Here is a 25,845-nt window from a genome sequence, read left to right as displayed (position 1 = left end):
TAACTCGACATAGCCATGTCGAATTTAGCGCTACTCCCCTCGTCGGGGTAGAGTACCGAATTCGAACTAAAGAGCCCTCTAGGTCGAACTAATTAGCTTCCTGGTGTGGACGGTTGCACGGTTAAATCGAATTAACGCTGCTAAATTCGACATAAACTCCTAGTGTAGACCAGGCCTTAGAGGACCCAGTTCTTGGTAGGCCTGGTAGTCCTGCAGGACGGAGTGGGGTGGGGCCACAATCAGCTCCTTCGGACAGGGTGAGGAGGCCGATGTGGTGCTTTGGGTGTCGGCCGGCACTGGAGGATCCACCACCTGGTCGGACTCCGGGCTCATCGATAGGGGTCGGCCTGACTTCAAGGCTGCCCCGGTCTATTGACATCCTAGGCTCCCTTCTTGCCTGCGCCCAACCTCGGCATCTCAGCAATAGGGAGATACTGACTCCTTCCCCCTATCATTTTTGGGGTGTCATTCACGGTCCTTTAGATTTGAGGGGCAGCTTCACATGAAACTGACAAGCCAAGTGTAGTCGCTCTGTGGCTGTGATGCAGCGAGTTCACAGTTCTCAGCCTCAGCCGTCAGGCTCTCAGGAGCAAACCCAGCAGTTGCCCAGCTCTGCTGTTCTTGCCTTCTTCCCCTCCCAGCAGTACCTCACATCGCTGCAGGGATCAGGCAGTAACTTTATTCTCCATTTCAGTCTCTGCCTCTTGCACTGTGAATCTAGCTCGCAGCATCCGTGTTTGTGCTGAGAGATACTGATCACTGTCATTGTTCAAACCACACAAAAATATCTCATGACAAAGCATCAGATAAAAATTAAAATAAAATCTAAAAGAGGATGATTCCAACAAACGATCATTTGTTTCCTGAAGTCCTCAATAAACCTCAGCTACATCCTGTCAAACTAAACTAATATCAAAGTACGTGACCTCACGGCCTTCACGAAGAGAGAAAAACCCACAATCCAGGGTGGGCCATAAAACACTTTCACATTCATAAAGTGAAATCTCAAAGAATCTTTTAAGACTCAAAATCAGGAAAATAAACGTACCCGTTTTCTTCTGAAGTGGCTAAACCAGCTTCACTTCGAGCTTCATTATTCGGTTGTATTGGTTGCATCATTATAATAAAAGAAAGAGAAAGAAAGAAAAATCTTCCCATCTACAAATGATCTGGACTAGCCTAGAAAAAGTCAGGAAGCAATTTTACCAATAGATGGAAACAGGGCTACAAGATCTGAAAGGTCAAACTGTGCTTTGAGGTTCATTGGGATTTCCCTGCCCACTCCTAGTTCTGGGACACTGTCTTCCCAAGCCCTCAGGGGTCTGACTTAGGATCATTGACATCAAAACTGTGACTCCTAAGCATGGAGAGCCATGGACACGGTGGTAAGTGACATTGGGACACGGAGGGGTAGAATTGGGTCATGATACAACTCTCCATGGCTGAGACAGAGGCTCTCCTGTGTGACAGTGATGGGGGGAAGGAGGGAACCCTCGGACAGACCCCATCACCCTGAAATAGCACAGAAGGTAAAACACCACATTTACTATCCCTGCTGCACATTCTTTTAGCATCTAGTTAATTCTGCTCCATAAGGGAGAAAATGTACAAACACTCAATGCTTTTCAGCCTGGCCAGGAGTAATGTGAGACGATCTGGGAATGAGACAATCCGGCCCCAGAGGGGAAACTCAGGGACCAATGATCACCCTGCCAATGGGAGAGAGTTAGAACACATTAGTAAGCAGTCAAGGGACACCAAACCCAAGCAGCGATGGGTGCTGGAGCCTTCTCCCTCCCCATTTTGTCACGGATGTTTTTAGTAAAACTCATGGACGGGTCATGGGATTCTGTGAATTTTTCTTTATTACCTATGAGTTTTACTAAAAATATCCATGACAAACTCTTAGCCTTACACATAAGATGCTCGGGGCGAATTTACACTAGGAAATCTGGTGCAGGGTCACAGAGATGCTCTGGCTGATCCTGACCACGTTTCCTACCATAGACAGATGCTCAGAGGCTGATGCTGCGGAGGCAGAGGTGGGGTCTCCAGGCCTCCCACAAAAGGCCCTGTGGGACTCAGCCCCTCTCAGTGGTGCTGTCTGAATGCAGAGAGGGCAGGGGGAAGGGGCAGAGGGGGTGAGTGAGGAGAGGCAGCACCTCTCTACCCCTGTGCTCTCCCTCGCCTCTTATCCCATGATCCCCAAACACTTGATAGCCCAGCACCCAGCTCCTCCTGCTCCCCAGCTCCCCCAGCCCCAGCCATTCAATCCCCAGTGACCTCCCCAGAACCCAATGTCCTGGTGCCTTAATGTTGGATCCCCCAGAATCCAGTGTTCTGTGGGATTTGGGGAGGGGAGGAGTTACCAGCCCCCAGGAACACTCGCTCTGCAGGGAACAGCTCCAGGTAAGTGGGGGAGCCCATCTCAGGGGCTGTGGACAGGTGTCTAGACTGAAGCTGGGGCCTGGCCCAAGTGTCCTTCTCATCTCCTTGGCAGGGGGATCCCGGCTGGGAAGGGAAGGGAGATGGGGGAACTTCAGCCAGGCAGAGGGAGCGGCTGGGGGAGTTTCTCTCCCTTCCCCGACCTGTGGCCCATCAGCTCAGCAGCCACGGCTGCAGCAGGGAGGAGGGGCTGATGGGGGCTTTTCCTCCTCTGCCTGGGGTTTGCTTAGACCAGGCAAAGCCAGAGGGTCACTGACCAGCTGCTGCTCGGCTGCTGCTGGATCCTCACCCCAGCGATGGGCAGCTGGATCCTTGGGAGCCAAAAGCCCCTGATGTGTGTGGGAACAAGGAAATGGGTTTGTCACGACGGCCAGCCCTAGTCAGGGCCCTGAGAGAATTTCCCTGCTGTGTGGAGTAGTCTCTGATGTCCACTGTGGTGTTAGCTCCACTTGGAGCATTTTCCACACTGAGAACATCTCAGAGGTTTCTTCACTGTGCGGATTTGCGGATGCCTGATATTTCGGGAGCACCACATGAAGCTTCTCCCACATTCAAGGTCTCTCTGTTGTGTGGATCACTGATGTGTGAAGTCAAGCTGAATCGATTTCTGCAGCCAGGCTATTGCTGGGGTCTCTCACCTTCGTGGATTTTCTCATGCTTGGTGAGCTCTGAGCTCTTACTGAAGCTTTTCCCACACTCAAGGCATTTATAAGTTCTCTCCCTCATGTGGATTCTCCCATGTCGAGTAAGGTATGAGCGCTGACTGAAAGTTTTCCCACAGTCCAAGCATTTATGGGCTTTCTCTCCCGTGTGGGTTTTCTGATGATCAGTAAGTTTTGTTCTGTAAACAAAACTTTTCCCACAGTCAAGACATTTATAGGGTTTGTCGCCTGTGTGGATTTTCTGATGAGTAATAAGGTGTGAGTGCTGCCTGAAAGTTTTCCCACAGTCAAGGCATTTAAAGGGTCTCTCTCCTGTATGCACTCTCTGGTGTCTAATAAGTTGTGACTTCTGAATGAAGTTTTTCCCACAGTCCAGGCATTTATGGGGTCTTTCTCCTGTATGGGTTGCCTGATGTGTAATAAGTTTTGTTCTGTCAAGGAAACATTTCCCACAATCGAGGCATTTATAGGATTTGTCACCAGTGTGGATTCTCTGATGCTTAATAAGGTTTGAATGGCAAATGAAACTTTTCCCACACTCAGGACATTTATAGGGTCGTAATCCTGTGTGGATTCTTTGGTGTGCAATAAGGTGTGAGCTCTGACTAAAACTTTTCCCACACTCAGGGCATTTGTAAGGTGTTTCTCCTGTGTGGATTCTCCTATGTTTAGTAAGGGATGAACTTTCCTTAAAATCTTTCCCACACTCAAGGCATTTATATGGTCTCTCTCCTGTGTGAATTCTCCCATGTTTAGTAAGCTGTGAGCTCTGACTGAAAGTTTTCCCACAGTCAAGGCATTTATGGGTTTTCTCTCCTGTGTGGGTTTTCTGATGTGTATTAAGGGTTGATTTCAAACTGAAACTTTTCCCACACTCAAGGCATTTATAGGGTCTCTCACCTGTGTGGGTCCTCTGATGTGCAATAAGGTTTGAAGTTTGACTAAAACTTTTCCCACACTCAAGGCATTTATAGGGTTTTTCTCCTGTGTGCAGTCTCCGGTGCCTAATAAAGTTTGACTTCTTACTGAAGCTTTTCTCACAGTCCAAACATTTATGGGGTCTCCCTCCTGTGTGGATTGCCTGATGTCTAATAAGTTTTGTTCTGTCAACAAAACTTTTCCCACAGTCGAGGCATTTATAGGGCTTGGCACTTGTGTGGATTCTCTGATGCTTAATAAGGTGTGAGCGGCTAATGAAATTTTTCCCACACCCAAAGCATTTGTACGGTCTCTCTCCTGTGTGGATTCTCCTATGTTTAGTAAGCTGTGAGCGCTGACCAAAAGTTTTCCCACAGTCCAAGCATTTATGGGGTTTCTCTCCCGTGTGGGTTTTCTGATGTGTATTAAGGGTTGATTTCAAATTGAAACTTTTCCCACACTCAAGGCATGTATAGGGTCTCTCTCCTGTGTGCAGTCTCTGGTGTGTAATAAGGTGTATCTTCTGAATGAAGCTTTTCCCACAGTCCAAGCATTGATGGGGTCTCTCTCCTGTGTGGATTGCCTGATGTCTAATAAGTTTTGTACTGTCAATGAAACTTTTCCCACAGTCAAGGCATTTATAGGGTTTGGTACCCGTGTGGATTCTCCTATGTTTAGCAAGGTGTGAACGACAAATGAAATTTTTCCCACACTCAAGGCATTTATACGGTCTCTCTCCTGTGTGGATTCTCCTATGCTCGATAAGATATGAGTTCTGACTGAAAGCTTTCCCACAGTCCAAGCATTTATGGGGTTTCTCTCCCTTGTGGATTTTCTGATGTGTATTAAGAGTTGACTTCAAACTGAAACTTTTCCCACACTCAAGGCATTTGTAGGAACTTTCTCCTATGTAGATTCTCGCATTTTTAATAAGGGATGAACTTTTGCTAAAACTTTTTCCATCGTCAAGGCATGTATTGGGTCTCTTTCCTGTGTGCAGTCTCTGGTGTTTAATAAGACTTGGCTTCTTACTGAAGCTTTTCCCACACTCCAAGCATTTATAGGGCTTCTCTCCTGTGTGGGTTCTCTGATGTGTACTAAGCTTTGCACTAAAATGGAAACTTTTCCCACACTCAAGGCATTTGTAGGGTTTCTCGTCATTGTGACTTGTCTGCTGGACTGTGGTTTCCTTGGGATCCTTCCATCTTCTGCCACGTTGAGTGGATTCATCCAGTTTCTTCCTGGGATAGTTTCCCAGATGCATCTCTGATCTGTGTCGATCTCCCCAGGCATTTCCCTGTTCCAAGCCCCGGGAAAAATTCCCTTCAGCTCTTCTCAAAAATGTCTCATGCAGTTCCACTTTCCCAGGACCTTCCTGCTGCTGATTCTCCTCCTTGTTCTCACTCACTGTCCTATCACCTGCTGGGAGAGAGAGAATCCAGACAGGAGTCACTGCCTGTGCCAGGGAGATAGGACAGAAAGGGGAATAGCAAAGAGGGAAAACACAACACAGTGACTGTTGGGGAGACAGACACATTGGATTCTGCCTCCACATCCCACCCAAACGCTCCCAGGGAAGGAAAGCCAGGGAGAAAATTCCTGACAGCTAACAGGATGAGTGGGAAGCCAGGACTGATATTTGACTTGATGCTACGACACCTGCTGACTGCAGCCCTGACCTGGGTGAGAAGGGACAGAACTGAGGGCTTTAATTAACTGCACATTTTGTGAGTCCCAGCTTTTACCTTCACTCGCCAGATGATTTCTTTGTCAGTTTCCCTGACTCCTCACCTGTGCAGGTGCCTCTCGGGCTCCCCCTGTCCTTGGAGTCCTGGAGATCCGGGACCCATGGCTCTTCCCCTCGTTCCAGCTGGGCGATCAGCTTAGGTTTGGAAATGGGGAATCCTGTGCAGGGGGTGAAATCAGGATAGCTCAGAGCGCAGGGAGCACTGGTAGAGTATTTGCCATTAGGAACATTCCCTGAATTTAACCTGACCCTACATGGGACTGTGGTAACCCAAACCCTTTGGGAGAAGCAGAAATCTGGGGGCACAGGGGTGTTGTTACAACCTCACTCAGAGTTCTCAGGATAGATGCGCTGCGGGGACTCACTGTCACACACTCAGCTCGGGTGCTAAACTCCTGCCTATTTCCAAACCTGCAGAACCGAGAGCCCTCTCCAAGGCTGGAGCTAGTCCCAGGAAGGAAAGTGAACAGTGTGTGAAGGAGAAATAACACAGGCAGGGCAATACCCTGCTTCTGGCCCCTTGAAAGCTGGAGAGATGGGAATGAATTAACATGTCCATTATGCTTCCGACTCTTCTGTTTCCTTGAAGGGGGAAAGAGATGAAAATCTCTCTCTCACTGGAGCTGTGGACTACACGACCCTCCCCCTGAATCCAACTGACCAGGGAAGAACCTGACCAGATTCAGACACGCAGACCCCACAGCTTGTAATAACCGAGGGGACGGGAATCCCTTACCCAGCGAGGTCACCGTCTCGTAGTTCTCCTGCATGACGTCCCTGTAGAGGGCTCTCTGAGCGGGGTCCAGCAGAGCCCCCTGCCCCTGGGTGAAATACACAGCCACCTCCTCGAAGGTCACCGGCATCTGGAACAACAAGAGTCCCCCACTCAGCACCTGCTGCCCCAGATACAATCCCACTAGTCATGGGAAAGGGGGAAAAACTCAAAGCTCAGGGGAGGCCAGGGTAGCAGAATCAGACCCCTACCCATCACAGCAGCCAGGAGGCTTCAGGGGGTGGGAGAAGGTGAGAACTCCCTGTCCCCCCAGCACACGGAGCAGGGCAGGGTCTTCTCATTTCCCACACTCCTGCCAGCCACAGGCTGATCCGGGAAGCAGAGCTCTGAGTCGGGGACAGGGACAGGAATCCCAACAGCTTCTCTGCGTATTTCACAGCAGCCTCTGGCCAACGGGGTCAGGCTCCAGCACTGGGAGTCTGGTCAGTTTACCCAGCCCTGCCCAGGGGGGTTGGGTCCTGTTTTAGAAATGGGGGAATGTTTCTCACACCCTGTCTCCTCCCTGCCTCTCCCTCACCTCATCCAGCAGCTCCCTGAAAATCCCCTACCTGAGCTGGCTCCATCACAGCCATTTCCCTTCCCTGTCTCCTGGAAGACGGGATGATCTGGAGCAAAGTCTAGATGTGTTTCCTCAGCTTGTTGGGGTGAGAGGGGAGGTTACAGAAGGGACTTGAGTCCAAGTCACACCCCGATTCCCCCCAGGCTCTTTCCCTGCAGACAGATGCTCTGGACTCTGCCATGCTGGGAAGAAACCCAGTTAGTTCATTCCCCTCCCGGCCTGGTCCCTCCCCCATTAGAACTAACCCCACCAAGTCCCTTCTACACCTCCCCAGAACAGCATCTCTGAGCCAAACGCCGGAAAAAGAGCAGAATCAAAGGAGTCACTTTAGGGCACTGCCCCACGGTGTATTGTAACCCCTCTAGCTCTGCCCCGGCTCCCTCAGTCCTGCGGTGCTCAGCAGAGTCAGCAACTGGCTTTTCCTCCCTCAGCTCCTCCCCTTGTTCCCAGGAGAGCTGACTGCCCCGGGGGTGCAGGGAATGGAGCCGGGCAGGGCTAGGAACTGGGAACCTCCCTCCCCACTCCCTGCTCCTGCTGCCCTTCCAGTCTCTCCACTCCCCCTTTTATCTTCTTCCCTCGCCCTGGGAGAACGGGCGACTGCCCCATTGCCCTGGGCCTTTGCTCTCATCAGGCAGCTCAGCCACTGACACTGCTAACGGGGGTTGAACCCGGCTGTGCCACTGAGGGCAGCAGCTCTGGGACTCACCCACACAGGGAGCCCCTCCCCTTGTAGGCCAAACTCCCCAGCTGGTCCCTGAAAGGGGCCCTTTGTGCAGAGTCATTTCCCTGCCCGGCTCCAGCCCTTTCCCCAGGTCTCTCCATCACCTGCAGGCTCAGGTATCCTAGGGACTGTTTCCCGGCCCCTGGGCTGGTCTCAGAGGGGTATGAGGAAGTAGGAATGTTCTTAATGTTTTTTTCTGAATATTGCATGTGCCTCCCTTTCCCCATGTGTTACTCAAGTACCGGGGGTGGGATACGGGTGTGTGATGATGGTGGACATCCCTAGAGGGCAGGTGTGACTGCAGAGTGGCTGCCTAGGCACAGAGAATGGCCGACACTCTGTATCCTGACAAGAGATGGCTGGAGCCTGTCTGCTGCCAGGAGTCAGCTGAAGGTGTGGGAGAACAAAGAGAGAGGGGGAGGTTTTTCTGGGAAGGAGGGAAAACATGGAGGAGGGGCAGCTGAGCATCACTGAGGAGTGGGGGCTGGAAGTGGGTCAGTCTCCTGGTTTGGGACTCAGCGGGGAGAGCTCAGGGCTCGAGACTCTGGATTCCCCCCGGATGGACTTTGCTGAGAGCTCCTGATTTCTGTGCTAACAAGCTCTGTTCTATGCTGTGTTCCCAGTGACCAATAAACCTATTTTCCGAGCCAGCTGAGAGTCACAGCTGACTCAGGAGGTGGGGTGCAGGGCCCCTCTGAAGGGTGTGTCAGGCTTCCCCAGGTGTCCCATCCAGGTGGACTCATGATGTGAACAGGGGTGCTGAATACTACAAGGTCAGACCCAGGAAGCTTCTTGCCCTGGTGAGAGTGTGCTCCGAGGGGAGACAGGACACCCTGCACCAGAGTCCTGCCTGGCTTCATTCAGAGCGGCTCCAGAGCATGGAGACTGTGACTCTGTGACATGAGGCTGTCGTAAACACCTATCTCCCCTCCGAGCTCTGACTGCCTCAGCTCTCAGGTGAGTAAAGAAGGTGCAGCCGAGCTCGGTGGCTGGCCTGCAATGAAAACATCCGGTGCAGCTTTGGAAACAAATACAGAGCCTGTCTGGTAACTGCCACACCCTGCTTCTGGATGCTTTGGAGCAAGATCAGCCCTGCGCTCTGCACCTGTGCTGAGCCACAACACGACAACGTGTGAAATGAGCTTAATATATTTTTGTTACAGCTGCCAGACTGTGCCTCACACCTTTGTGAGCATCGCAGTCACAGAGTCACTGATATGACCATCCCCACGTATGACAGGAGTAACAGACAGTTTATGCTGCCTGTGTAAGTTACATTTTCGTGGCACTGCCTAGTCAGTAAGAGATATAGTTTAGCGACCCTGTGGTTAGCGAGCAGGGAGATGCTGAGCTCAAAGAGTCTTTACAGTTTAAAGCACCAAAACTGTGGTTCATTCTCATGGGACAAGAGTGCCCCCATGTGGTCTGTGTTGCTTATAAAGGGGATCCCTGTACAGCATGAAACATGCCATGAAACGATCCGGCCTTCATTCTCCTGCTCATGCAGGAAGTTCTGTCCTGTGCAGGAGAGAGAGGAGGCGCGAGATCACTTTACATTTCAACCTCAAACACCTTTCATGAAATTTTGTCAGGCCAAAGCTGTGAAATATCGCAATGCCGTTTCCACACCAGGCAACACTCAGGGAAGATGAGATGAGCACCCCTCTGCCTTCTCTTTGGACTTGAAACATCGGATGTGGGTTGCACCTGGACTAGCCAAGCTTTTAACATGTTCAAGAAGAGATCAAAGGACTGATAATTGACAGTGCTGGGGGGAAGGTCTCCTGCACTTGTCTGTGGTTGCCTTGACTGCCACTGTCGAAACTAAGGCCACCTTACATCTGAATGAGAGCGTCCACACAGGGGTTTGAAGCCCTGGGAGTTATTTGCATTAACTTTACACTGTTAGCATCAGACAAGCCGTGAGGAAGGAAAGGAAAGGGAATGTGGGAAATCGGTGGTGGCGGGAGAGTGCTAAATCTTTAGTTTTAAATGTTTTCATTTCTTTTCCATGATGCCCCCTCAAACAGGTGCAGACATTCAGAGGCAGCGCTTGGCAAAAGAACAGGAGCAGTAGCCACACAATCAGTATCAGAGTTTTCAGTCCATGAACAATAATGGGTCGTTTAACATCGGAATCAGCAACAGAGTCTGTGCCTATAAGAAAATGGGCACATTTACCATGGGGCAACTAACCTGTATTAGCTAGCCTACTGCGAAAACATAAAAGAAAGGGTGAGGTCGGCCCAGTGTCCCCTGGCCTGACCAATGCAAAGGAGAAACAGAGCAATTCATTTTAAAATTATTTGACTTGGGCCATAGAAACCGGTAGTTGCCAGAAGGAAGAACATCCCTGAAAATGTATCACAACACAAAACGTAGCATCCATAAAAGGCTGGGAACTTAAATAGGCCATTAGAAGTAGAAACCATGTGGTAGAAAAATCTACATCGCTGCTGCAATAAATGAAGTCATAGAAAAGTCAAGTGGGCCATTCAGAGTGTGTGTGGGGGGGGGTTTTACTTACAGAAATAGGGTTTTAAAATCAATTTTCAGTTTGCAAGGGGTGGTGGGAAATCACATGTTCCTGGAAGTGTAAAATGGCATCGGATGTTACAGGATTGTACAACCATCCGAGATATATGGATCCTTTGGGAGGGGGAGCAGTAAACCTACGTAGCTAGTAGGACCCAAAGGCTCAGATCCAAAAACATAATAAGACAAAAACAAAGTTTATTCAGTTCTTTATTTAAATTCTAGACTGTTGGGTTCATAACTGGTGGGGTTTGAATTCTTGGGGCTGTCAACTTATCTTGGGATTGTATATCTATCCTTTGTTAAAAAAACAAACAACAAAAACACCACAGAAAGTTCCTTTTGAGAAGCCCTGTATAGGAGACAATCTAAGGCCCTTAGGGACAGATTTTTAAAGGGATTTTGGCCACTAGTGGCATATTACAAAGTATCCAGGTGCCTTCAACCTTGAAACTTCTGGCCGATAGTGAGTATTTGGGAACCAAGTTCTACACACAAATGGGACATGGGATAAAGCACTGGGGTGCTGGACAGAGAGACAAAATAGCAATTGGCTAAGGCAACCCCCATTGGGGGATCAAAGGAAGCTGAAGGAGTTTTGAGACCAGCCCAGGAAATCAGTCAGCGCTGCGCTCACATTACGCCATTGCAATAGACACAGGAACTGTTACCCCAGACACGCCGGGAGATGTGGTTGCTGAGGGGGATGTAAAGGCTTAACCGATAAACATTAGGCTTCTCGGTTAACCGGCCTTAACCATTAACTCCGGCAGCCCCATGCTGGCCGGAGGGACCCCCTGGCGCTGGGACCCCAGCGCCCGTCTCGGCCACGTGGCCGCAGCAGAATCTCAGCCGGATCCCAGCCCCGGTCCAGCACCTGTGCTGCCCCCCTCCCCGCCCTGGTTGTGCCCCTGGGCCCCTCTCCTTCCCCGGCCCCAGCTGGGCCCCCCTCCCACCCTGCGTTCAGTTTGGCCCTGGCCCACCTTCCGCCCCTCCCCATCTGCCCTCCTCAAATCCCCCTGAGCTGCAGCCTCCGTCCGCACCAGCGCGGCCAGGGGCAGGGAAACAAAGCAGCAGATGGGGGGTAACGTGATCCCGCCCCCACCGGGGCTGGCGGCAGCTTTCCGGGCCCCGGGCGGGAATCGCAGCCAGATCCGCTGGGAGCAGCCTGGGGCCAAACCTCCCCCTGCAGCCCGGGGGGGCGGGTCTCTCTCACCTTCCCTCCGAGCGGGGCCCCCCGGGGCAGGGGCCGGGCCGGGCTGGGGGCTCTGCCCTGGGAGAGGCTCCGGGGGGGGGGAGCAGCGGGAAGGGCCCTGCTGGAGATTCCCCTCTCCCGGCTGCAGCCAGGGCTCCGGGCTCCCAGCACCAGCCGCCCCCCGGGGCTCGGGGATCTCGCCAGGAGCCTGGGAGCCAGAGTCACCGCAGCGGCTGCGAGTCACTTCCTGCTGCCGGGCTCGCTGCCCGGAGCCGCCTCCCGGCTGCTCCTGGGTCCTAGCGATCAACCCATCACCCCGGCCCCGCTGCCCATCGGGGCTCCGCCTCCCCTTCTCCCAGCCCTATGTCGGCATCCTGCATAGAAGCCACAGGATCAGTGGGGGCACAGAAGGGAGCCGGGCAGGTCCCGGGGAGGGGGGAGAAGGGGGGTTTCTAGGGAGACTCGGGTTGTTCCAGAGGAGCCAGGGGTGAGGGGGGCCAGGCTCATTTCTAGGTTGCCTGGGCCTTCATCCAGCCTGGACTTCTCTTGAGTCTTCCAAGGTTGGGCGTCGTGGGCGGGGGGGTAGTTGATTCAGTAGCTGCTGTGTCCAAAGGGGTCTAGTGCCTGCTTAGACAGAGGAGGCTGCGCTCCATCTGTCTCTGTTTTCCAGCCTGGGTCCTCTATTGGGAGCTGGAACAGAGCAGCTGCTGAGTCCCAAGCAGGGTCTGTGGTGGGGAGAGACCTTCATCCAAGCCCCCTTGGTAGGGTGACCAGATAGCAAGTGTGAAAAATCAGGATGGGGTGGGGGGAGTTGGCACCTATAGAAGACAAATCCCAAATAGTGGGACTGTTGCACTCACTATAAAATCAGGACATCTGGTCACCCTCCCTCTTTTCCCAGCCCAGCTGCAAACAGTTCACTGGGCCAGAGCGAGAGATTGACTCTGCAGACCAGTGGTTGGGGCAGATGCCTGGAAGGGCCCAGTCCCCCTTCCTAAGGACTCTGGAGCAGTCATTACATATTCCACAGGAGAGATTGAGGGACCCCCAAATCCCATGGCCCAGTGGTGGGAGCAGTGGGTGCCCCCTGTTCAAATTCTTTCTTCCCATCAGACAGAGGGGCAAATTGAACCTGGGTCTCCCACATCAGGGTGACAGACCCAACTCCTGGGATGAGTTGAAGGGTGGAATCACCCCACGCTCCCCTCCTCTGGCTGCTTTGTGGGGACCTGGGTGCCTGCCTCACTCATTCTTACAAGCACGTCAACATCTGACTCCAGAACAGGGGGGTCCCAGGTGGGGATCCACGATTAGAGAGAGGTACCTAAATCTGGGAAGGGCTGATATCTGGAGAGGGGTGGGAATTAGGACATGTCCCTCCCCTCAATATCTCCTGTTGGCTACTTTCTGCAGCTCCCTGCCAGTGCCTAGTATGCTGGGTTGTGTGAATCCCATTCTAAGGTGCCTGTCTGTCCACATGCCTGGTGCAGGGAACCTAGGTGATCAACGCAGGCTTTGAGACATCTAAAAGTTTGGCTTTGCACCAACCAAGTCCATTTGCTGAGCCAGGCCTTAGCAGCCGCCATCAGCCAGATCTTTGATCTATAGACACTTGCAAACCTGGTTGAAGCAGAAGGGTCTATGGAGAAGAGTCCCAAGTGCCCCCCTCCATATCCTCTAATAGTTTTCCAGTTTTCACCCAAATCACCAGCCATCTCCAGAGGGGTGCCTATGCCACTTTTTAATTGATCAGATGCAGCAATCCAAATGTTTTTGCATCAACTCCAAACAGATAAAGGCCACCAAGTTAAGTGGAGAGCCTCATTTTGCTAGTCTCCCCCCACAAATAATAATATTGCCTGGCTCTTGGATAGCACTTTTCATCAGGAGACCTCACAGCCCTTTACAAAACATACTATTATCATTCTTACCCCCAACTGCTCCACCTAGGTTCAAAGATCTGCCTCCCCAGATGGATGGACTCTCCTTTCACAGGAGGTGGGCACATGGGAAATGCCAGCCAGAGGGGATTTCCCTTGCAGGTGACAAATTTTCCTCACCATCCCATAAAAAACCTGAAGAACTGTCAGCTCTGGTATGACCCTAAAAGCCTCTCAATGTCATCTGGAAAAGGGAGCATCGTTCTATGATCACAATGCCTCTCAGGCCTGACAAACTCGCTACACCTAATGCATTGCTTTCATAGCATTTACCCACAGTAGGTCATGGGTGGGTTCTAATAAAGGCTCATGTCACACTGTTCCTCAGGATCACTGCAGGAAGTGTGGGCAGATGATCTTTAAGGAACTATGTTTATATACTAGAAAATATGTTTTAACGTCAGAATCAAAGCAGGGGTGACAAACAGGGTTTGCCAGACAAAGCGATGTCTACTCATCTGTCACCCCTATTCACATGTAGATGAAGCATTGTAGGTGAACACAATCCAAGATAAGTTTGCATATAGGACCAACAGAAAGAGCACACTGGAGAAGAAACGGGGTGTGTGTGTGGGGGGGGACTTCAGCAGTTTACTGGACTATAATTGGGGGAATAGAGCAGCACCTGCAATCCTTCAGGCAGCAAACAAGAGAGCACATTTTGCATTCACGAAAAGGAGGATCCCAACAATGGTGGCTGGTGTAGGGTGACCAGACTGCAAGTGTGAAAAATCGGAACGGGGGTGGGGAGGTAATAGGCACCTATGGAAGAAAAAGCCCCAAATATCGAGACTGTCCCTATAAAATGGGGACATCTGATCATCCTAGGCTGGTGACCCTGGGAGAATGCTTTAGCCATGGATCTTACTCGTTAAATTCAGACTGTCTGAATCCTGTTATACCTGCTGTTTGATGTGTAATGGGTTTGGTCTGATTTCTTTGCTCACTCTCTCTTAAATCTTAGTTAATAAACTCCTGTTTGTTTCCACTAAAAATCTCTCAACATGTTGATGTTATATTGGTGCTGATCCTCAACTGAATCAAACAAGCTGGTACCGTCCCTTTGGGGCCGGCTTACCTGGGAGTTTCTGAGTGTCCAGTGAAGCGGGGCTGGAGGCTACAGAATGACATGTCAGAGGAGCTGGAGGAAAAGCTTGTGTCTAGTGTGAACCTGCAAGGCAAAGTAAGGACTGGCAGAGCCCTGGGGAGTTTGTCTGGGGAGCTAAAGGCTCGGGGTGAGAGGGAACTGACACCCAGTTTAGCAGAAGCACGTCTCCCTCGTGTTGAGGCAGGAGGGTAGCCAGGTGATTCACAGTCCGGGACACCTGGAGAAAACATCACAGCCGGAACCTGCAGCATGTGGAGCTCAGGGATGGTGAAGTAACACCTGCAAGGGGCTTCCCATGCTACTGCGTCTGTTAAAGACCTTTCCCCCCCATATTATTCAAGACAAGGGACACTGGGAGTTTGAAAGACTAAATTCTACTTTATTCTTTTCCAAGCAAGAAATAAAAGCTAAATCCCGCCCCCATCCAATGCCCAGTTCGGCATAGCCCCAGCCCAGCACATGCCTGCTCCAGCCCCGCCGGGAAAGAGGAACAAGTAAAAGCTGGTAGAAAACCACTCACAATCCGTGAGAGAGGCATTTGCCCTCCCTCCTACCCTCAGCAACGGGGAGACGGTGACCCCTCTCCATCTCAGTCCTCTTCGGGCATCATTGAGAGTTCAAGGGCGACTTCACCCAGCACTCATAGGGCATTTCCTCTCTCTGGGACCCGTGCAGTGAGTTCACAGTTCTCAGCCTCAGCTCTCTGGCTCGCAAGAGCAAACAGGGCCCTTTCAAGGCCCTGCCCACCCACCCCCTCCTGACTGTATCTCACTTCTCTGCTGGGATCAGACCGTAACTTCCTTCCCCATTTCAGTCTCTGACTCTCGGCGTGCGTATCCAGCACTCGCACTGGTCATTTTCATTGTTCCAAGACGAAAATCTCATGACAAAGGCTAGAGAAACATGAAAAGAAAAGTAGAAAAGCCTACTTTGGCAAACGATCATTTGTCTTTTGAAGTCCTCAAGCACTCTGAGCTCCATCCCAGTCAGAATAATTTAATATCAAAATACATCACAGAACCGCCGTCAGCAAAAAGAGAAACACCCACAATGCAGGGTGGGTTACAAGCCACTTTCTGATTCACGACGTGAAATCCCAGAAAATCTTAAAACTCAAAATCTGGAGAACAAATTTACTCATTTCCTTCTGAACAGGCTGAAGGTGTTTTACTCAGCACCGCCGCGTTACTGGGCTGTGTTATGGACAGAAGTTTTAGCATCATCATCATAAGAGAAAAACAAGACAAATCTAACCCAAAACTCTGTATCTGCAAATGATCTGGATTTGGCTGGAAAAACTCCAGATGCCGCTTTACCAATAGCTGGAGGCTGGAGATCAAACGGTGCTTTGGGGTTCATCTGAATTCGTGTGACATTTTCTTCGCCAGCCCTCAGGGGTCTCATTGAGAATCAAAGCCTGATTCCTAAGCACGGTGGGCAAAGGACACTGTGGTGAATGACACACAAGAAGGTGGAGGGGGAAAACGGGAAGAGGATAAACTCTCCGCGGCTTGGGCAGAGGCTGCTCTGTGAGACTGACGGGGCAGGAGGGAATCTCCCGGACTCACCCTTTCCCCCTCAAGCACCACAGACGCTCAAACACCACTTTCTTTTGCTGTCCCTGCTCCAGCTTCTTTCGACTCTATGGAATGCTGGTGCGTAAGGGAGAAACCCCACCACAACGGAAATGATTTTCAGCAGAACCTGGAGCAATGTGAGGGTATCTGGGACTGAGACAATCTCACTGCAAAGGGGGCCCTTAGTGACTCTAACCATCTCTCTGCTAACAGGGGATTGGAATAAACTGCGCAGGGTCAGTCCAGACTAGAAAAAGGGGCGGAGGAACAAAGGAGACGCCCTCGCTAATCCCAACCCCTTCTCCTGCCCTAGACAGACGCACGGAGGCTGATATTATCACTCCCCATTTATTCCCTCTCTGGAAGGCACAGATTTGTCTCCGGTCACCCCGCAAGCTGCTGGCAGTGTTGGGAACAGAGCTTAGGTCTCCTGAGTCGAAGGCCAGTGCAGGGAACAGATGCAGGTCAGGGGCTGGTGGAAAATAGGGGAGGGGACAGGGGTCTAGCCTGAAGGTGGGTCCTGGCCCAAATGTCCTTCTCCTCATCTCCATGGCAGGGGGATCCCGGCTGGGAGGGGAAGGGAGAGGGGGGAACTTCAGCCAGGCAGAGGGAGCATCTGGAGGAGTTTCTCTCTCTCTCTCCCTTCCCCGACCTGTGGCCCATCAGCTCAGCAGCCAGGGCTGCAGCAGGGAGGAGGGGCTGATGGGGGCTTCTCCTCCTCTGCCTGGGGTTTGCTTAGACCAGGCAGAGCCAGAGGGTCACTGACCAGCTGATGCTCGGCTGCTGCTGGATCCTCACCTCAGCAATGGGCAGCTGGATCCTTGGGAGCCAAATGCCCCTGATGTGTGTGGGAATGAAGAAATGGGTTTGTCACCATGGCCAGCCCTAGTCAGGGCCCTGAGAGAATTTCCCTCCTGTGTGGAGGAGTCTCTGATGTACAACATGGTGTTAACTCCACTTGGAGCATTTTCCACACTGAGAACGTCTCAGAGGTTTCTTCCCTATGCGGATTTGCGGATGCCTGATACTCCAGGAGAACCACATGATCCTTCCCCCACATTCAAGGTCCCTCTGTTGTGTGGATCACTGATGTGTGAAGTCAAATTGAATCTTTTCCTGCAGTCAGGCTATTTCTAGGGTCTCTCACCCTTGTGGATTTTCTGATGCTTGGTGAGCTCTGAGCTCTTACTGAAGCTTTTCCCACACTCAAGGCATTTATAAGGTCTCTCCCTCATGTGGATTCTACCATGTCGAGAAAGGTGAGAGCGCCGACTGAAAGTTTTCCCACAGTCCAGGCATTTATGGGGTTTCTCTCCCGTGTGGGTTTTCTGATGCGTATTAAAGGTTGTTTTGTGGTGGAAACTTTTCCCACACTCAAGGCATTTAAAGGGTCTTTCTCCTGTGTGGATTCTCCTATGAACAGTAAGGGATGAACTTGCCATAAAATTTTTCCCACACTCAAGGCATTTATAGGGTCTTTCTCCAGTGTGGATTCTCCTATGAACAGTAAGGGATGAATTTAGCAGAAAACTTTTCCCACACTCAAGGCATTTATAAGGTCTTTCTCCAGTGTGGATTCTCCCATGTACAGTAAGGGATGAATTTTGTACAAAACTTTTCCCACACTCAAGGCATTTATAGGGTCTTTCTCCAGTGTGGATTCTCCTATGTACAGTAAGGGATGAATTTAGCAGAAAACTTTTCCCACACTCAAGGCATTTATAGGGTCTTTCTCCAGTGTGGATTCTCCCATGCATAGTAAGGGATGAATTATGTACAAAACTTTTCGCACACTCAAGGCATTTATACGGTCTCTCTCCTGTGTGGATTTTCCTATGATTAATAAGTCTTGAGCGCTGACTGAAAGTTTTCCCACAGTTCAAGCATTTATGGGGTTTCTCTCCCTTGTGGGTTTTCTGGTGTTTAGTAAGATTTGATCTCTGAATGAAACTTTTCCCACACTCAAGGCATTTATAGGGTTTTTCTCCCATATGGATTCGCCCATGATTGATGAGGGATGAATTCTTTCCAAAACGTTTTCCGCACTTGAGGCATCTATAGGGTCTCTCTCCTGTGTGCACTCTCTGGTGTATAAGAAGACATGGCTTCTTATTGACGTTTTTCCCACCATCCAAGCATTCATAGGACTTCTCTCCTGTCTGGGTTCTCCAGTGTGTATTAAGGGTTGCACTGAAACGGAATCTTTTCCCAGAATCAAGGCATTTGTAGGGTTTCTCTTCATTGTGACTTGTCTGCTGGACTGTGGCTTCCTTGGCATCCTTCCATCCTCTGCCACGTTGAGTGGATTCATCCAGTTTCTTCCTGGGATAGTTTCCTAGCTGCATCTCTGATCTGTGTTGCTCTCCCCAGGCATTTCCCTGTTCCAAGCCCTGGGAAAAATTCCCTTCAGCTCTTCTCAAAAATATCTCCTGCAGTTTCACTTTCTCAGGACCTTCCTGCTGTGGATTCTCTTCCTTGTTCTCACTCACTGTCCTATCACCTGCTGGGAGAGAGAGAATCCAGACAGGAGTCACTGCCTCTGCCGGGGAGAAAGAACAGAAAGGGGAATAGCAAACAGGGAAAACACAACACAGTAACTGTTGGGGAGACAGAGACATTGAATTCTGCCTCCACATCCCACCCAAACACTCCCAGGGAAGTAAAGTCAGGGAGGAAATTCCTGAGAGATAACAGGATGGGTGGGAAGCCAGGACTGATATTTGACTTGATGCTACGACACCTGCTGACCGCAGCCCTCACCTGGGTGAGCTGCGGCACAACTGAGGGCTTTAACTCACAGCACATGTTTGGAGTCCCAGCTTTTTCCTTCACTCGCCAGATGTTTCTGTCTCCGTTTCCCTGACTCCTCACCTGTGCGGCTTCCTCTCGGGCTCTCCCTTTCCTCATCGGCCTGGAGATCCGGGACCCACGGCTCTTCCCCTCGTTCCAGACGGGCGATCAGGTCAGGTTTGGGAATGGGGAATCCTGCGCAGGGGGTGAAATCAGGCAAACTCAGGGTGAATGGAGCAGTGATAGTTTGTCACAAGGAACATTCCCTGAGTTTAACCTGCCCCTACATGGGATTGTGGTAACTCAGACCCCTTGGCAACCGCAGACATCTGGGGTCGGGGGGGGGTGTTGTCACACCCTCTTTATGATTTCTCAGGATTGATGTGCTGCGGGGACTCACTGACACACACACAGCTCGGGTGCTAAGCTCCTGCCTATTTCCAAACCTGCAGAACCGAGAGCCCTCCCCACGGCTGGAGCTAGTCCCAGGAAGGAAGGTGACCGGTGTGTGAAGGAGAAATAACAGGCAGGGCAATACCCTGCTTCTGGCCCCTTGAAAGCTGGAGAGATGGGGAGGAGTTAACATGTCTATTATATTTCTGACTCTCCTGTTCCCTTGAAGGGGGTATGGAGATGAAAGTCTCTCTCTCTCTCACTGCAGCTGTGGACTACACGATCCTCCCCCGCAATCCAACTGACCAGATTCAGACACGCAGACCCCACAGCTTGTAATAACCAAGGGGACAGAAATCTCTTACCCAGCGAGGTCACCGTCTCGTAGTTCTCCTGCATGACATCCCTGTAGAGGGCTCTCTGAGCGGGGTCCAGCAGAGCCCCCTGCCCCTGGGTGAAATAAACAGCCACCTCCTCAAAGGTCACCGGCATCTGAAACAACAAGAGTCCCCCACTCAGCACCTGCTGCCCCAGCCACAATCCCACTAGTCACAGAGGAGGAGGCCTGGAGAAGCAGAATCCTCCCCCCACCGCACCCTGTTAAGCGCTTCAGGGGGTGGGAGGAGGTGAGAGCTCCTTGTCCCCTCAGCACACGGAGCAGGGCACGGTCTTCTCATTTCCCACCCACCTGCCAGCCGCAGGCTGATACAGGAAGCACAGCTCTGAGCCAGGGACAGAGACAGGAATCCCAACAGCTTCCCTGCGTATTTCACAGCAGCCTCTGGCCAGTGGGTCAGGCTCCGGCAGTGGGAGTTTGGTCAATTTCCCAGCCCCGCCTTGAAAATCCCTTCCCTGAGCTGGCTCCATCACAGCCATTTCCCTTCCCTATCCCCTGGAAGATGGGACCATCTGGAGCGAAACGTGGTCGTGATTCCTCAGGCTGTCAGGGCAAAAGAGCCACTGGGGAGTTGTGTTCAGAAGGGGCTTGAGTCCATGGCACACCCCGATTCCCCCCAGGCACTCTCCCTGCAGACAGACGCTCTGGGCTCTGCCACGCTGGGAAAACCCTCAGTCACTTTATCCCAACACAGACCTGGCCCTTCCCCGCAGCGCTGAACCCCTGAGACACTTTTAACCCCCCCAGGGACAGAGTCTCTAAGACAAATGCTAGAAAAGAGCAGAATCAAAGGAGCCACTTTGGGGGCTCCCCCCGACATTGGCCCCAACGGCAGCGTGTCCCCCCCAGCAGCTAAGGGATTTGGCTGGGGCAGGACCTGGCTTCTCCTCTGTCAGCTCCTCCCTTTGTTCCCGGGAGAATCAGTCTGTCGGGGTGGAGGTGGAGGTGGGGGTGCAGTGAATGGATCCAGGCAGGGCTGGGAGCTGGGAACCTCCCTCCCCACTTCCTGCTGCCCCTTTTGGTCTCACCCCTCCCCTTCCTGTCTCCTTCCCTCCCCCTCTGCCTGGGAGAACCGGGGACTGTCCCGTGTTTGCTCTCCAGGGTGAGCCTGGCTGTGTCACTGAGGGTAGCAGCTCGGGGACCCGCAGACACACGGGGAGCCCCACCCCCTCCGGTACAAACTCACCAGCAGGTCCCGGAAAGGGGCCCTTTGTGCAGAGTCCCTGTCCTGCCCAGCCCCAGCGCTTCCCCCCAGGTCTCTCCTCACCTGCAGGCTGCGGCTCAGGGGCCGGTGTGGGCAGAGCCCGGGGCTGCTGCAGGGGCTGGTTCCAGGCACGGTGAAAGTCCCCACCTGGGCTGGGCCCGGGGGAAGCGGGGGGTTAATGAAGGTCTGTCCCTGGCACAGCCCCAGCTGGGGAGAAGCAGTTTCACACTCCGGGCTCTCAGGTAGAGGAGGCAGCAGCATCTGAGCCAGGGAGCACCAGGTTCCTCCTCTCCCTTGGCCAGAACCGGAGCCCTCTGCTGGCAGCAGCTAATGCCTGAGCCTCCCTGTCCTGCCCCGGCAGGCCCCAGGGACAGGCAGGCAGAGGCTGATCCCACGGGCCCATCCGCACTCACCCCCTGCCAGAGCCAGCAGTGACTCCGGTCTGAGCAGGGTGACCAGATCTCCCGATTTTGGGGGCTTTTTCTTATATAGGCTCCTATTACCCCCCCACCCCCGGCCCAATTTTTCACTTTTGCTGTCTGGTCACCCTAGGTCTGAATCCTACAGGGAAATCAGACCAGGGCCTTAAGCAGCTCCCAACACTCAGGAGACACAGACCCCACCAGCCTGGGTGTGTCTGACAGTAACACACTGGGAGCAGGGCGTGGGGGGGTGGGTCTGGATATTTGCCTTGTAGCTTCTGACCCCGTCTGGCTGCTGGGTGCCCCATGGGGCGGGGGAGCGGCCTTGCGTGTCTCCTCACCCCTTCTCCCCGCCCCCTTCCCTCTTTCTCTCCATTCCCAGGCCCCCACATCCCCCCTTTCCCTCGCAGTGACCCCCCCACTCAGAGTTTCACTCTATTGCAGCCCTGTTCCCATCCGCCCCATAAGTCTCCTCGATACCCCTACATCGCCCCACCCCCCCTCAGCCACCCCCTGCCCCCATCCCATCCTGCCCCTCCCACATCCCTGTTCCCCCCTTATCTACACCCTGCCCCTCTTCCCGCTCCCACCCCTTCAGCCCCCCAGGAGTGGCTCCCCCCGGCCCGCCCCCACCGGGGCTGGCGGCAGCTTTCCCGGGCCCCGGGCGGGAATCGCAGCCAGCTCCGCTGGGAGCAGCCTGGGGCCAAACCTCCCCCTGCAGCCCGGGGGTGCCGGGGGGGGCGGGTCTCTCTCACCTTCCCTCCGAGCGGGGCCCCCGGGGCAGGGGCCGGGCCGGGCTGGGGGCTCTGCCCTGGGAGAGGCTCCTGGGGGGGGGAGCAGCGGGAAGGGCCCTGCTGGAGATTCCCCTCTCCCGGCTGCAGCCAGGGCTCCGGGCTCCCAGCACCAGCCGCCCCCCGGGGCTCGGGGATCTCGCCAGGAGCCTGGGAGCCAGAGTCACCGCAGCGGCTGCGAGTCACTTCCTGCGGCCGGGCCGGAGCCCAGCGCTCGCTGCCCGGAGCCGCCTCCCGGCGGCTCCTGGGTCCTAGCGCTGAAGGGATCGCGCTGCAGCATCTCTGGGTCCGGCTCCTGTTCCACTCCCAGGCGCTCAGGACAGAAGGGCCCATCACGAGCATCTGGCCCAGGGGGTCTCACAAACAAATTTGATTATCTCAGAGTGTGGCCAGCAACTCTCGCTGGTGGCCGCTCTGACACTTTCCCCTATAATCCTAACTAACTTTAGGAGAAACCAATAAATATACACAGAGGTAAGCGGGGGAACGGTCCAACTACTGTGGGGAACTTCTCTGGCTTATACAGCACCCCAGTGGAATTGAATAGTAAAAGGATCTGAGTCCTCGCTCCCACTCCCTTTACCCATAGGCCTGCCTGACCTCAAGGACTCCCCTTCCACGCTCGTCCCTGAAACCCCAACAAGGCTGGACCCAGGATTCCTGAGGGTCTTCACCCCCCATCTTGTTGTGATCACTCAGGACGGAAGTTACAGTGTCCTATCCCCAGTCTGGGGTGCTCTCTTCATTAGATTTAGGTTTTGTAATGACCTAAACCTAATTTCCCCCATACTAATTTCTCCCTACTGTTACTCACACCTTCTTGTCAACTGTTTGAAACCGGCCACTCTCATTACCACTACAAAAGTGATTTTTCCTCGCCTGGTATCCTTCTGTTAATTGAATTGTCTCCTTAGACTGACCTCATGTTTGGCAAGGCAACTCCCATCTTTTCATGTATTTATACCTACTCCCGTATTTTCCACTCCATACATCTGATGAAGTGGGGTCTAGCCCACGAAAGCTTATGCCCAAATACATTTGTTAGTCTCTAAGGTGCCACAAGGACTCCTCATTGTTTTTGCTGATACAGACTAACACGGCTACCACTCTGAAACCTATACATTTATTTGTTTCTTCATTTACCCCTTTCTTCCTGTTGGTGATGAATAGCTGATTGATTGCTGCTGGATCCCGCCCATCCAGGCCCTGGCTCCAGCTCTGGGGAGGGGGTCCCACAGGTCAGCGCTGACTGACAGCTGTTGCCAGCACCCTGCCACTGTGAGAGCGCCCAACACTGTCCTCACCTCATGAGTACCCCCCACCATACCCCCTCCAGCACTCCTAAATCTACACCCCCCGCCAGCTCCCACCCCCCATCGGTGCCCTCTTTTGGGGCACCTGGAATATGATCAGCCTAGCAACAAACATATTCAAATCTTACCATTCTACATGCCCTGGGGTTACACATATTTCAACGGCACAACATTCAGGAGATCATGAGATTCCAATGATTCCTCACCAGGCACACTTTGCACACAATATATCCAAACCATATACAGTGGCAAACATGGGGCCCAGGGCTTAGTCACAAGAGGGATGCAGTGATGGGCGAGTGGGGCAAAGAAACTCTCTGTCATCCCAACGCAGGTCAGGGTGGTATATGGGGAGGGCGTGACTGGCTGGGCTGTCAGGGTCCTCATCTCCCTCTGGCCTCAGTGATGGGGATCGGCCTGGCTTCAAGGCTGCCCAGGTCTCCTAACATCCCCTGCTCCCTTCTTGCCTGTGCCCAACCTCAGCATCTTAGCAATAGGGAGACGTTGCCCCCTCCTCACATCATTTCTCTTCGGGTGTTGTTCATGGGCTTTTAGATTTCAGGTCCAGCTTCACACTACACAGGCCAAGTCTGGTCGCTCTCTGGCACTGGTGCAGCAAGTTCTCAGTCTCAGCCATCTGGCTCCGAGGAGCAAACCCAGCAGTTTCCCAGCTCTGTTCCCCTTCACCTTCTCCCCCTCCGAATGATATCTCACATCACTGCAGAGATCAGGCAGTAACTTCATTTCCGTTTCAGTCTCTGCCTCGCCGGAGTGTCGATCTAGTTTGCACCATCTGTATTCCTGCTGAGAGATACTGATCACTGTCATTTTTCAAACCACACAAAAGAATCTCATGACAAAGAGTTCGATAAAGATTGAGATAAAATAAAATCTAAAAAAGGACGATTCTAGCAAATGATCATTTGTCTCGTGAAGTCCTCAATAAATCTGAGCTACATCCTGTCAAACTACACTAATATCAAAGTAAATGACCTCACGGCCTTCACAAAGAGAGAAAAATCCACAGTCCAGGGTGGGCTATAAAACTCTTTCACATTCATAAAGTGAAATCTCAGAGAATCCTTCAAGACTCATAAAATCAGGAAAATAAACGTACCCATTTTCTTCTGAAGTGGCTAAACTGGTTTCATTTCTCACTTCATTATTCGGTTGTATTAGTTGCAAAAGTTTTAGCAACTAAAAACTTTCTTTTAATAAAAGAAAAAGGAAGAGAAACCTTCCCATCTACAAATGATCTGTACTAAGCCGAGAAAGAGCCGGGAAACAATTTTACCAATAGGTGGAAACAGGGCTATGAGCTTTGAAAGGTCAAACTGTCCTTTGAGGTTCATTGGGATTTCCCTGCCCACTCTCAGGTCTATGACACTTTGTTCTCCAGCCCTCCAGAGTCTGACTTAGGATCACAGACATCAAAACTGTGATTCTTTAGCATGGAGAACCAGGGACCCAGTGGTAAGTTACATCTTTGAATGCAGAGGAGTAGAACGGGGATGGGATAAATCTCTCCATTGCTTGGACAGATGTTACAGTGTCAAGAGTGGAGGAGGATGGTGAGCAGGGCCGCCCAGAGTGGGGGGCAAGAGGGGCAATTTGCCCCAGGCTCCGAGCCCCACAGGGGCCCCCACCAGAGTTTTTCGGGGCCCCTGGAGCGGGGTCTTTCACTCCCTCCGGGGGGCCCGGAAAACTCTTGCGGGGCCGGGCGCAGGAGCTTCTTCTGCTCCCGGTCTTCGCCGGCGGGGGGTCCTTCCGCTCCGGGGTGGAAGGACCCCCCGCCGGCGAATTACCGCGGAAGACTGAGCGGGACCCGCCGCCGAAGTTCAGCTCGGTCTTCGGCGGTAATTCGGCGGCGGGGGGCCCTTCCCTTCCGGGACCCGCCGCCGAAGTGCCCTGAAGACCCGCGGCGGGGGCCCCCCCTCCGCCGAATTACCGCCGAAGACCGGGCTGCACTTCGGCGGCGGGTCCGGCTTTGGCGGTAATTCGGCAGCGGGGGGGGGGCCCCGCCGCGGGTCTTCGGGGCACTTCGATGGCGGGTCCCGGAACGGAAGGGCCCCCCGCCGCCGAAGACCCCGGGCCCCTGGAATCCTCTGGGCGGCCCTGGTGGTGAGCGGGGAAGGAGGGAATCCCTCAAACTCACTGCATTGACCTGAAATAGCACAGAAGCCCCAAGACCACATTTTACTGTCCCTGCTCCCCACCTATTTAGCATCCAGTCAATGCTGGCCCATAAGGGAGAAAATGTACAGACAGTAAATGTTATAGAGGGCAAACAATTTGTGAGTTTACCCTGTATAAGCTTTATACAAAGTAAAACGGA

General features: G+C 52.7%; 2 protein-coding genes across 5 annotated transcripts; both read right to left on the bottom strand.

Moving 5' to 3' along the window:
- Positions 1-96: 96 nt before the first annotated feature.
- Positions 97-6,540, bottom strand: LOC123345475 (zinc finger protein 850-like). 2 transcript variants are annotated; one of them, XM_044982420.1, is made up of 3 exons: positions 6,509-6,540; positions 5,817-5,930; positions 97-5,447 (listed from the first exon to the last, which is right to left on the bottom strand). In XM_044982420.1, exon 3 carries the CDS (start codon positions 5,287-5,289, stop codon positions 3,064-3,066), a length of 2,226 nt encoding a protein of 741 aa, XP_044838355.1. In that variant the 5' UTR covers positions 5,290-5,447; positions 5,817-5,930; positions 6,509-6,540; the 3' UTR covers positions 97-3,063. The 2 variants fall into 2 exon arrangements, with proteins under 2 accessions (XP_044838355.1, XP_044838356.1); XM_044982421.1 differs by having other exon boundaries at positions 97-5,444.
- An 8,489-nt stretch (positions 6,541-15,029) lies between these two features.
- LOC123345487 (zinc finger protein 501-like) lies at positions 15,030-19,802 on the bottom strand. 3 transcript variants are annotated; one of them, XM_044982440.1, is made up of 3 exons: positions 19,749-19,802; positions 19,072-19,185; positions 15,030-18,739 (listed from the first exon to the last, which is right to left on the bottom strand). In XM_044982440.1, the coding sequence occupies exons 1-3, from the start codon at positions 19,780-19,782 to the stop codon at positions 17,334-17,336; spliced, it is 1,554 nt and encodes a 517-aa protein (XP_044838375.1). In that variant the 5' UTR covers positions 19,783-19,802; the 3' UTR covers positions 15,030-17,333. The 3 variants fall into 3 exon arrangements, with proteins under 3 accessions (XP_044838375.1, XP_044838377.1, XP_044838378.1); XM_044982442.1 differs by having other exon boundaries at positions 15,031-18,703; XM_044982443.1 differs by having other exon boundaries at positions 15,031-18,700.
- Between the last annotated feature and the right edge of the window lie 6,043 nt (positions 19,803-25,845).

This window comes from Mauremys mutica, chromosome 12 (assembly GCF_020497125.1).
Source record: "Mauremys mutica isolate MM-2020 ecotype Southern chromosome 12, ASM2049712v1, whole genome shotgun sequence".
Lineage (NCBI taxonomy): Eukaryota > Metazoa > Chordata > Testudines > Geoemydidae > Mauremys > Mauremys mutica.
The sequence above is the reverse complement of the archived record's forward strand: the minus strand, read 5'-3'. Positions and strand labels throughout refer to the sequence as shown.

Excerpts from the sequence above, each read along its gene's own strand:
- LOC123345487 (XM_044982440.1), bottom strand. The coding sequence starts at position 19,782 with ATGCAGGAGAACTACGAGACGGTGACCTCGCTGG. Across the intron at positions 19,186-19,748 it reads CGAGACGGTGACCTCGCTGG|GATTCCCCATTCCCAAACCT; the intron begins GTAAGAGATTTC and ends CCCCCTGCGCAG. Across the intron at positions 18,740-19,071 it reads CCCGAGAGGAAGCCGCACAG|AGGCAGTGACTCCTGTCTGG; the intron begins GTGAGGAGTCAG and ends TCTCCCCGGCAG.
- LOC123345475 (XM_044982420.1), bottom strand. The coding sequence starts at position 5,289 with ATGCATCTGGGAAACTATCCCAGGAAGAAACTGGATGAATCCACTCAA.